The sequence below is a fragment of the Phragmites australis genome, chromosome 24 (assembly GCF_958298935.1).
Source record: "Phragmites australis chromosome 24, lpPhrAust1.1, whole genome shotgun sequence".
NCBI lineage: Eukaryota > Viridiplantae > Streptophyta > Magnoliopsida > Poales > Poaceae > Phragmites > Phragmites australis.
In genome coordinates, this window is record NC_084944.1 from 18,693,427 (window position 1) to 18,705,687 (window position 12,261).

General features: G+C 43.2%; 1 protein-coding gene and 1 pseudogene across 1 annotated transcript; both read left to right on the plus strand.

The window, feature by feature from the left end:
• The first annotated feature begins 4,413 nt into the window (after positions 1-4,413).
• Positions 4,414-8,347, plus strand: LOC133906915 (probable xyloglucan endotransglucosylase/hydrolase protein 28). The gene is made up of 4 exons (XM_062348876.1): positions 4,414-4,921; positions 5,017-5,117; positions 5,596-5,804; positions 7,789-8,347. The coding sequence occupies exons 1-4, from the start codon at positions 4,696-4,698 to the stop codon at positions 8,258-8,260; spliced, it is 1,008 nt and encodes a 335-aa protein (XP_062204860.1). The 5' UTR covers positions 4,414-4,695; the 3' UTR covers positions 8,261-8,347.
• A 587-nt stretch (positions 8,348-8,934) lies between these two features.
• LOC133907231 (uncharacterized) lies at positions 8,935-10,056 on the plus strand (annotated as a pseudogene).
• Positions 10,057-12,261: the final 2,205 nt, after the last annotated feature.

The following is a 12,261-nucleotide window of genomic DNA, read 5'->3' on the forward strand; positions in this document are numbered from 1 at the left end:
TGTTCATTTTTCAATATCTTTGCAATTTTAGATTGCTCTTTATCGTGTTCTTCCATTGTTCTTCGTTGTATTGCAGGAATTAACCTTTGTGATTAGGTCAACCATGCCATGGCAAGGTTAATAACACTTGAGGCATGGTGTGGCGATTGTTAAGGTGCAACATCTTGTACGGTTGTAGTCAGATCGTCAATGTCGCTCCTCACCAACGTCATTTATCAAACTCACCGAAAGATTGGGCCAACACTCAAACCACAACCGTGGTGTTTATCAATGGGTATCAGAGCTTTCGTTGCTTGGTGAGTTCATCTACCCATAACTAGAAAAAGCCAAAAAAAATTGCATCTTGCATACTTTTACCTAGCCAATTTTGAGCCTTCCATTGCTCTTTTCAGTTTTTGCGTTGTTGAGTTTTAGATTGCATCGTCGTGTCTTGTGTTGGTTCTAGTTAGTCTTGATCTTTGCTTGAGTTTATTGGGGTGAGATAATTATCATGATCAATGAGTCCATCTTACATTATTTGAGATAGGGAATTAGGTTGATTACGTCATATGCAATATTTAGTCCAAAATAGTCAATTATGGTCAAGTTGAGTTAGCTTTTGTTTGAGTTTGTTTCGGACTCCACCGGACAAGTTGGCTTGAAAACATCATAGAAGTCGCTTACGGAATCCTTTTGGGGGATATGAGCACTCGTTGGAAAGGTTATTCCGAGTACTTTCCAATGGATCTAGCCCCATCTTAAAATTTGTTCCACACGCATCACAATGACTGAAACAAAGTCCCATCCAAATCTGTCTCTAGTCTAGGTCGAGTCGGAGTTGGACTCTTGGCTGGCATGTGTGCCATATAGCCTAGGGCCGGCACCCTTGTAATCAGACTTGATTATTTGTGTGAGTTTTCATCGGTCAGTTCAGGAGTTGTGTCCAGTTGCATCTATGGTGGCCTTAGTTTTGTCATGCGACAAACTTTAGTTGTTGCTTCTAAGACCTCAGAAAACGGATTGTTCTGCCCGTTCTACTTTCAGGAAATTGATGAGTTTTTCTTGGGCGTAATCTCAGGCATAGAAATAGTAGATTGGTTCTGCCCAGAGAAGAAAGTCGCTAGATTTGTTTGGAAGCTGAGTCCAAGTTGTGAAAAAAGGCAGCAAACCTTCTATAAGGTCTCGTGGTCTGACCACTGCTCAGATTGCCAGACACCAAAACCTTTTGTAGGGTCTTGCGGTCTGTCCGCCAGATGCCAAAACCTTCTGCAGACCAACAGTCAGACGCCAGCCATTCAAGGTTGTATGTACTTAAGTAACCTTGTTTGGGGTTTCAAACTTTGAAAGCCTAATCTTTTGGCGATCTTTTGCAAATATTTTCGGACCATAGTGCTCTATTAATATTTAAGCATGCATCATATACACACTTCTATCGTTGATTATTTATGCAATGCATTCTTGATTCGTTTAGAGAGCATTATGCCAATGGTATAAGCGAGTGAAGATGACGCTGAGCAACCTGAGTTTTGTGAGAGCTGTGTGGGCGGTATCAGACAACTGCCAGAATAGCAAGGCAAGCATCTAAGCATATTGCACCATTTAGTTTGAATTGAATGGAGTCTTAATTGATAAGTTGTTACTTATGTAGGTTCGTATGTTTAACGATGTCAATATCGGATTTATATGGGTAGAACCTATATTGAATTGCATTATCTCTATCTTGAGTTGTTGATTATTCATATCTTTGTAGCCTTGATAACATTGTTGATGTCTAACTTAAGAGTTATTCAAAATACTTAGCAATGCATAGGTTTCTGGTAGAAGTCGAGCGATAATGAAATCATTGTTCGTGAGCTTAGGGCTTACTTGTTGTTTACAAACACAATGACAATGATGTGGGTTATATAAGATGTGAGAATGAAGTGAGATGTGGGCGGTGCTAGAGGTATCTTTTGCACTAGAGGAGTTCCTCGATATAGTTCGGGAGAGGAACTCAGATGTCATAAACAGCTTGCATTGTTTAAGCATCATGTGTTGTGGCATTTGGCTCTAGCACTTTCCGTACTAAACATATGTTGATCTAATGATAAGATAAGCCGAATACCTATGTAGCTGTGATCATTTGGGCTTGATATCGATGGTGTGACCGGGCGGGCTTATAGAGACACTTGTGATTGCTCTGGGAGTTAACCTAAGTGGGCTCCATACAGAACGATGCATGATTCAAATGGTTGAGACTAAGTGGGAAAGGTTGGCACGAGTACCCTCTTGGGTGGGCCTATGTGGTTACTCAAACCGTATAGTCCTCGAGTCATGTGGGTAAAGTTGTACCCTCCTGTAGGGTGTAAGAATAATTCAAATTGCCACGCTCAAGCATGGACATATTTCTCTCCATTTGTAGCATTCGTATAGTTGCGAATGTAGGATGTATGGTATGGTTGGATGAGATGGGTTTGAGATGGTTTGTTTTACAGTTATGTTCATGAGATAGTTCTATTTACATTCATATGCAAGTTGACGGTCACAGAGTATAAATGTATATGTGGTTAAGTATAATTGCTCACATATAGGTGTTAAAATAGCCTACATATGTGAATTTACTTAACCTTGTGGCTTACTTGTCGGTGAATCAGGAACCAGGGGTCCCCGAATCCCGAGGCCAGGCCAGCAATCCGCCGTGTGGCACCTTCCCGCAGGGTTCATCTCCGCGAGGTACGAAAAGACTAAGTCCCGGGAGAGGGTGCTTGGGGCCACAAGCAGTAGTCCCCGAGTACCCGGGTTCCCCGATGATCTGCGAAGACTAAGTGACCGGGAAGAGAGTGCTCGGGGAGACGAACAGTGACCCCCGAGCACCCAAGTCCCCCGACGACCAGGAGAGCCGAGTACTGGGAAGGGCGCGCCCGGGGCTGCGAACAGTGGCCCCCCGGGCAGCCGAGTACTCCGAGGACCCAAGAAAGATAGTTCCGAGAGAGAGTGCTCGGGGCTGCGAACAGCGGCCCCCGAGCACTCGGTTCCCCGAGAACCCGAACAGCTAATTCCGGGAGAGAGCGCTCGGGGCCATGAACAGTAGCCCCCGAGCACTCGGTTTCCCGAGGACCAAGAGAGTGTGTTTCCGGGAGAGAGTGCTCGGGGGTCACCCCGAGCACTTGGTTCCCCGATGGCCCAAGGAGTTTCCCGTCGATGGCCCCCACAGGGGTTCAGCGATGAGGTGTCAGCCGGTGAAAGGCCCGATACCGTATTTAAGAGCGCGCATGGCCTGTCACCTCCAACTACTCCTGCCACGCTCGGTGTCAGTCCCTGCCATATTCTGGCAGAAGGGCGTGGGGGACATTTAATGCACGGGTCCCATCCCGCGTCATCCGGCGCGCCTCGGGATAGCGTCGCGAAGCCCGAGGTGCCCCGCCTGCCGCTCTGCTGTGGCAGGCGTTCAAGACAGAACGGGCACGCTGGGCCGCTCTACGGCTGCCTGGTGGACCCTCTCCACGGTGCCCGTTGCCATCGCCATTATGACGACCGAAGACCGGGCGAGGGGCTCGTTTTCAACCCCCCGTCACTTCGCGCAGAGGACATGATGACTCTCTTTTCATTTATGGTGTCTTGGAACTCTAAAGATTATTAATTTAATCATTAGCAAGTAGTAATGTCGGAGGGTATTTAAGGCAGGGCACGAGTTCCCTCCGACATTACTACTTGCTAATGATTAAATTAATAATCTTTAGAGTCAGATTATTATATATACCCATTATGGATTAAGTCGTGTGAGTACCTTCGTACTCATACTGCTTTTTCAAGTTTCATAGGTGAAAAGGAGCTCGTGTTTGGCTACTTCATGCCCACCGATGTAGGTGACGGAAATGAGTAGTGCAAACTACTCGTATGACGAGGCTTTTGAGTGGAGTCTAAAGGTATATGACTTCATCTAGTTTTTGTTGGTTTACAAATATTAATTTTCTGTTACGTAGTTTTTAGTTTTGATTAGCAGGTAGCTTTTCTGAAGTCCTTCTGGCTTTCTTTTGATGTAAATTATTGTAAATAGTTAAATATTTAAAAATTTATAATATAATTTAATGACTCATTTTTTAAATTTATAATATAATTTAATTACTCTGTGATGGTGTCGTCCTTCTCTTTTGTTGTCGGGTCAAGCTGCCGTGGCGCCGCCGTCTCTTCTGTCGTCGGCTCGAGCTACTGATGGAGTGGCCCCTTCTGTTGTCGGCTCAGGCTGCTGATGGTGCCGCCCCCATTTCTTCTGTTGCCGGTTTTGTTCCTTGCTGCTGTGTTGCAGTCTGCTGGCACCGCTAAACATAAATGGCAGAAAATATTACTCCTATTGCTACACAAGGAGACAAAAGGACATATATATACTGAGATATCCCGTGATAAACAGTTGGTGCAGTAAATAATGGACACACAAAATCTCTTGGAGCATCCCATGGCCATTTGTTTATCAGACATCCCCTGCTACCACCTCTGCACAATATCTACACTAAAATCTGTGGGTCTTAGACAGAGAGAGAGAGAGAGTTGCTTGATTCACCGTGAGAGACAGAGCGGGAGAGCTGCAACTCCCCACCAATAGTACGCTTTGCAAGTTGCGGCGAGCACGAACCCCAAGGCAAAACCAGGCGGAAGCAGCAAAACAGAGCATCCGAAAGCAGGACTGCAGGAGCAACCAGCTGCTCCGTTCAAGAGCCAGAGGGAGAAGCACAGGAAGCCATGGCCCATCCCTTCTTCCGCCTCCCTTTGCTCCTCCTACTCCTGGTGGCGTCCCCGCGCGTCAGCGGGCAGGGAGAGGAGGAAACAGCGCTCGCCGTGGCGGCGCGGCTGTTGCCCCGGCTGGCCGCCTCCTTCGGGGATGGGTACATGCAGCTGTTCGGCGGCTCCAACCTCGCGCTCCACGGCGGCGGCGGCCAGGTCCGCATCGCCCTCGACGAGAGGACAGGTGCAGTGCCGCTCGGTGCTCTGGGTCCGCATCGCCCTTCTGTTCTGGTTGATCTTTATCTACTCCTGGATTGAGTTCTTGGATTGGTTCTTCAGGTGCTGGATTCGCGTCGCGGGGCGCGTACCTTTACGGCTTCTTCAGCGCCAGCATCAAGCTGCCGGCCGACTACACTGCCGGCGTCGTCGTCGCCTTTTATGTAACATGCTTTCTTCCCCTTCTTTTTCATTGCCCTTTTTTGAAAAAAAAGAAGAACATGTTTGGATTCATCCGGAATGAAATCACATTTCATTCAGATTCATTACCCTTTTTTAGAAAAAAAGAAAAAAATAGAGTAGCCAGTTTGCTCAAAGTGTAGCACCTTTTTCTTTATTTTTTGATTCCATAGAGTGCTGCACATTTCATGACTTGGTGTTTGAAAAACTGATCGCTGTAGAGCAAAAGTAAAAATATTTTGCACTTGTTTGATCAACTTATCCGATCAAATTGTGCTTTATCATCGTGCATTATGTGCTTCTCCCTTACTAGTGTTTCCAAAAATGGCCACAACGAATAAAGAAATGAACTTGCGTAATTAAAATGCAGGTTTTTTTTTTTTTTTGCCATGCCTTCTGAAATCCTTAAACTTCGTCTCCGGAAATCTCATCATACTTTTAATTGGGGTTGCTGAATGCTAGATGTCGAACGGCGACGTGTATGAGAAGACGCACGACGAGCTGGACTTTGAGTTTCTGGGGAACATCAGGGGGAGGGAATGGAGGGTGCAGACCAATGTGTATGGCAACGGCAGCACGTCGGTCGGCAGGGAGGAGAGGTACCGCCTGTGGTTTGATCCGACGGAGGACTTCCACCGGTATGCCATCCTCTGGAGCCACGACAGGATCGTGTAAGAAAATCCCTCCCCCCCTCCTCTAACAAAGTGACAAGTTATATCATTCTTTGGTCGTCAATCCAACAAAGTATTTGCTTACATTGGGCCACATTACTTGTGAATCTGTATTGTGTTGAAAAATATGGAAGAAACCGAAGGAAGGGAACAGGCTGAAAAACAAGTGCTAGAATTCATATGAGTTGTCTGCCATATACTCTGAATAAATACTTCTAGGGCTTCTTCATGCTTCTAATCTCACGAACAGAGAAGTGGCGATAAGATCCATTTCAAGAAAAAAATCACTTGGTTGCAAATATTGGGGTTATTGTATCTTGCAAAAATAGTTTGTACTTGTAACAAAAGCTTACTATAACACAGTTGCTGTTGTTTCCGACTATACTTCAATTACTTGCTCTCATTTGCACAAAAAAAATATTGATTTCAAATGGCTTATCGATATGTTTTAACCCTTTTTTGTTGCGTTATGTCCTACTAAGATGAGACGAGATGGGTTTGTGGCTATTTGCATTCTTAGATGTCATATGTACTAGCTCTTCACCGTAGCAATATTATCTCTTCTATGTTTGATCTGGCTGTCCTTGTGCTCGTGCAGTGTACTGAAACAAACCAATAATTACCATTATTACCTGCTAGTACATTTGTCATTGCCCCTTCTGCTTTACCCCACCTTCGTGATTGGGGGAGAGAGTTATATTTTCATTCTTTACCGCTGATAGGTATCCCACATTTAATTACTTTAATAATGCCAGTACTGATGACTGAAATTGAGCTCAAAGACATTCCACAAAAGGGTAATGCAAGCACTGGAAAGTAACAGAGTTTCAGGATTTATCTGCTTAGGAAAAAAATGGTTCAGAGCATCTTATCAGCCCCGTCTCATGCTCTCATGTACTCAAATGCCTTGAATAAATTTTGTTTTTCTTTTGAAGGAAAACCTTGAATAAGTATTGGTTTGAAAGCACCCGTTCAGGCCATAAAAATATTGTGAATCAAATAATTATAAACAAAGTATAGTTTGTTTCTTGTCCTCAATTTACACTTTTTCATCACTGCATTTCCTATGGGATAAAACTGAATTAGTTTTCCTTCACACTCGACTTAAGCATTCCCCTTTTTGTCTCTTTGCATGATCTCTCCTCTACCTGATATCCTTTCACCAAGATTCTTGCACTGCCTTTCATTGCACACCTGCCTTCCCAACAATGATACAAAGCTATTATGATCAGTCACAAGCAAAAGTTTCTGGTTTCATGTACCTGGAAGAGAAACTGGAAAAGTTGACACCACTCACTAGACCACAACAGCTTTTTCGTCATGTGCTTTCCAATGGTGAGGTTCATGCATAAAAAATGCCATCTTCTTTTTTTTGCCATTCTTAAAATATTTTAAGTGGCACTTTAAATAGTGTGCCTTTTCTACTGACCTGTTAACTTGAGTTTTCAAAATGTACAACCTGGCACATTTACTATTGAAATTAATGTAGAAAACTTCGAATATTTCAGCACCAAACTTCAGCACATTGTTAGTTGGTACTTACTGATATGGTCAGCAGTACAGGCCAGGGAAATATTTCTGGAATAGTACACGTTTGAAATTTCCTATGAACAGAAGGTATCCATATGTGGTACAGTTCTTTCTTTCTAAGGTGCCATAGTACGCGACTTTGGACTTGACTGACATACTCTCTAGTACCAGAAAATTTGCGTTCACTGATAATAACATTACTTATTATGTTTAAAAAATTTGAACCCTAAATGAGTGAGATATGTTCTTATATGCTGCTGTGTACAAAGTACAAACGAAAGCTATATTTTCAAGCAGCTAAATTTCTGGTCTAAATCTTCTCTCTTCTTCTCATTTGGGATTCTTTTTGTTGTGACCTATGTCAACACAGAAGTGCTTCTGCAAGACAGAAACTGAAACTGACATATCAGGAATGTTGCTTCATAGTTCTCATCAGATGACTCTCCTTTTGCAGATTCTACATTGACGAAACGCCGATCAGGGAGGTTGTGAGGACCGAATCCATGGGTGCTCAATTCCCCTCCAAGCCAATGTCACTCTACGCAACCATTTGGGACGGCTCCAGCTGGGCCACCTCCGGAGGCCGCTACAAGGTGGATTACAAGTACGCGCCCTTTGTCGCGGAGCTTGCCGACCTCACGCTGCATGGCTGCGCCGTCGACAGCTTGACCTGCACACCGGACAATGTTAGTGTCCATACTACGGTGGCAATGTCCGGCAGGCAGCGGTCGGCGATGAAGAGGTTTAGGACAAAGTACATGACTTACAGTTACTGCTACGACCGTCTCCGGTACTCTAGGCCTCAGCCAGAGTGTGACGTTGGTCCTGAGGCCGAGCTGTTCCTCCCGACCGGCGAGGCGACGTTCATGGACCGCCATGGGCGGGGCAAGCGCCACCGGCGTGGTTCAGTGGATTCAGCGCTCTGACAATAAGGAATGTACAATGTTCTTGTGGCATTCTCATCGCCATATATATAATTGGCTCATGCATTGGATGAAAGATTGTACTGCACCTGTCCGGTTTGCTTGTTGGGGTGGATATCCTGCTACCTAAGCTCAGCTTGTTAAGCTCTGCTCGGCTGGTTAAGCAGACTAGCTAAACTTGGGCTTCGTCAAATAAATGGTTGAGCTATCTCGTGAGCTTACTCAATGAAACGTGACCAACTAATCTCAAAATACCATACAGACATTATGAGACGTCATCAATATCTTGAACTCGCATAATTGTTATGAGAAAAGAATATCTGTAATCCCTACATGGCTACTCGCTACTTCACGTAATTGCAAACTAGCTTGCATTAGCTCAGCGCCGATTTGCGACGACTCATCGGCACCTTTAAACCGGCACAGGCGCTATTGACCGATGACGAGGCGGAGGGGCCTGGGGACATCTTCCAGCTCTAAATAGGAAGCGAAATTAGATAGCGGAGAAGTGCGTTAGTTTGTATGTGATGAGATATTGATAATAGTTGATGTGTTTTGAATTTAGTATGTGTTCGTGGATGTTTGTTTTGGTTAATGTTTAACTTGAGTTGGCGGTATTTGGAATTGGTGAATTCTTCTCTGTATGTAGAAAATTTACAGATACTGAAAATTCCGGTATGGACAGTGTATACTCATCGGACTATTTCTTGTAGAGAGCAATTTTTCGAACGAAATTGGAGATCAATGCATCAGAAGATCTGGTGAGTGTGATGGCTACATCGGAGGGTAGCACTGGAGCATTTTCAGTGCTATAACAGAAATGAAAACAAACACTGGATGATCCGGTGATTGGCTTTGAGAGTGCTAGAGTATTTTCTGCAGAGAGAAGATTTTTGATGTCAAGTTTGATTATGTACGTTGGATAGCTCGGTGCTGAGATTGTGGACACCGGAGAATGCACCAGACCTTTTCTTACAAAGAGCAAAATTTTACTAGAATAGATAGTGTTACACTCATCGGATGGTCCGGTGTTCAGAGCAGAACACACTAGAACATCCGGTGTTCACGTTTTCTACAGGATGTACTCTGAGTTAAAGTTTTTGATGTAATGCTAACGTAAAGATATTTTGAAGTGTGGAGAAATACGTTTGCTCGTTTCAAGGTGTACAGGTGATGGATGCAACTTGACGGTCGACGGTGGGTGATCGCGTGATAATTATGTCAAGACGGGTTGCTTCAATTTAGAGTGTCCTGGTTACGTTCTTAAAGCTGATGCACGTACAATTCCAGGAGTTGGAATATCGATTCAGTCTCTGATCCTGATGGAGTAAAACGTAGCATCATCTTTAAAGTTTTCAAGGTATTAATATATTTATATCTTTCCTCAGTGTAAGAGAAAAATATAAGACTTTGATATGGCATATTTGTATCAACCTTGATGTCCTCCATTTCCTTTAACAAAAAATGCAGGACAGTTCTGGCGATTGGTTAGTGCACCTCGGATTTGACTCAGAGCCATATTTAATTGGGCACTTTCTTAAATCCCTATTCACTAGCTTGGGTGACAAAGCAAATGTTATGTGGCAACTCGTACAAACAATTTTGCTCCAATGGGAAGTGGACTGCTATCGAACAATGCGAAAGCTGCATCGTTTAGCAATATTATGCTTATTGATCAGAATGGTCAAACGTCCAAGATTCAGGAAGATTGGTCTGCATTTGTGACAGATAAGGTGATCTATTCTGTGTCTTCAGTCAGTCCTGGGGGAAAGTTCACCTATGGTGGCCCTTTGGCATGAGAAGCAAGCAACATGATGTGCTACTCTATTGAATCAGACAACATAATCAGTGTTCCTTCTTATTCTGAACTTGTTATTTGCAAACATGTTGCTCGTTAGTTCTCATTTAGGATTTTGATAAACATCAAGCGGACAGTATTGTAGACTTTCAGTTCCAAGTGATTTGTATGTTGGGAGTCAATCTGATATATTCTCTGAGGTTCTTTTTGTGATGAAGTAACCAGGAAGTTGGCACGAAATAAAAGACGCTATGGTGAGGAAGTTGTGGATACTCAATCTGCTATTTTATGGGCCAGGGATGCAGCTGTGGATCTTATACAGACAAACAAGCGAGAACAAGCACCGAAACAGGCAGCGGTGACTCGCTAATGGTTGCCTCCACCGCCAGGATGGCTTAAATGCCACACAGATGGCGCTTTTTTACCCGACGTATAACACCCTATGTTTTAACATTTAGAGTTTAGCAAAAATCACACATTTTTTAAAAAATCTAATTAATTAAAGGCACATTAAAATTAAGGAAATATATATTCAATATAAGTATATATGCATATGTATATATACTTATTATAAATATGAACTTATATATATATATATATATATATATATATATATATATATATATATATATATATATATATATATATATGCTATTCTACATCCTAGGTATAACATATTATTCTACACCTATTAACCAAAATTTCAGTAATAAAATGTGATTCAATAGTTACTACTGAAGTTTGTTCAGTAGACGTAGAATAATATGCTACACACATGGATGTAATATATATATATATATATATATATATATATATATATATATATATATATATATATATATTGCTATTTTACATCCAAAGTATAGAATACCTATTCTACACCTAGCCTAAGTCACCCCACGCACCTAGCCATGTGCCACACCCGCCTAGTCTAACCTATCCCTAGCCCAACTCGTCCCCCATGTGTCTACCTGCGCGCCATTGAGCAAACGGAGCGCGTGCTCCACACGCTGCTGAGGACACCCCCGCCTAGGCCGAGCGATGAGCTGACGTGCCCTAGGACACAAAGCGACAGCCCATGTGGGGATGCTGGATGGCCCGACGCTCAAGAGGTGTGGACACCGGATCATCCGGCATTCATGATTTTCTGAGACGTGCATTGACTGAGGATTTTAATTATGGATTAATCTATAATGGAGTTGGAGGTATGTGTGTGCTTGTCTCATATTGTGCAGGTGATGGATGCAATATGGTAGTCGACGGTGGAATGATCGGGGCAAAGTGGGGTGCTTGGTGCCAAATGATCAAGGATGCTGGGCGGAGTTAAGGGTGATCCTAGCTGTGCATATGGAGATCAAGCAAAGCATGAGAAGGTAGATAAAGACATCGTGTTGAAAAAGTCAAGCGAAGGGTATACCAGTGCAAGTGACAAAGCAGTCCGAGGTATCGGGAGTAGGAGAGACTTGCCGACAGTGAAAATCACAAGATGGAGTACACACGTCGACATCAGATCATTTGCTCAAGGTGTAAGCAAGTGGTGGTAAGTCACACTTTGAGAAGCGTCCAAGACAGTTTCGCGGTTTCACCTCACAACTAGGTAAGGATGGAGTGCACGTGGCATCATTGCAAAGCTTGGGTCGAGGCGAAGTTAAGTCATGAAGAAGCCACGACCGTTCGATGGACGGAGCAAAAATAGACCAAAATGCCCTAGTGATAGGTAGAATGATTTTAGGAACAAGGAAACTTAAGAGCTAAGCAATCTCTCTAGACCTTTAAATAGAGGGGTAGGGCTGTATGAGAGGGTTGAGCCAGTCATTTGAGCTTTGAGTGCTAAGTTTTAGAGGAAAGAAAATAAGAGCTTAGCCTTGATAATAGGTGAAAGCTTTTTGTAAGGAAATTATATTGTAATTCTGCTAAAAATAAGGATGTCCTCTTAATGAGGATGACTCGTGGGATATGTGCCAATAGTACCTAGAGTTTATTTACACCTATGAGTGTCAGATTTCCGTAGCATCTAGTTTTTCTTTAGCTTTTGCTTCCTCTTAGTTTTGAAGTGCCTTCGATGATCAAAATAGGAAAAGATCATCCGTTTCAAAAGAAATTTAATTATGAGACGCCTATTTACCCTATTCTAATCATCATTCTCGGTCTTACATTATTGAACAAGAAATTTCCTAACAAAGGAAAAAAAAACTCACGATTATGC

Coding starts and splice junctions, on each gene's coding strand:
- LOC133906915 (XM_062348876.1), top strand. CDS start 4,696: ATGGCCCATCCCTTCTTCCGCCTCCCTTTGCTCCTCCTACTCCTGGTG. Junction 5,118..5,595: donor GCGTCGTCGTCGCCTTTTAT/GTAACATGCTTT, acceptor GCTGAATGCTAG/ATGTCGAACGGCGACGTGTA. Junction 5,805..7,788: donor TGGAGCCACGACAGGATCGT/GTAAGAAAATCC, acceptor CTCCTTTTGCAG/ATTCTACATTGACGAAACGC.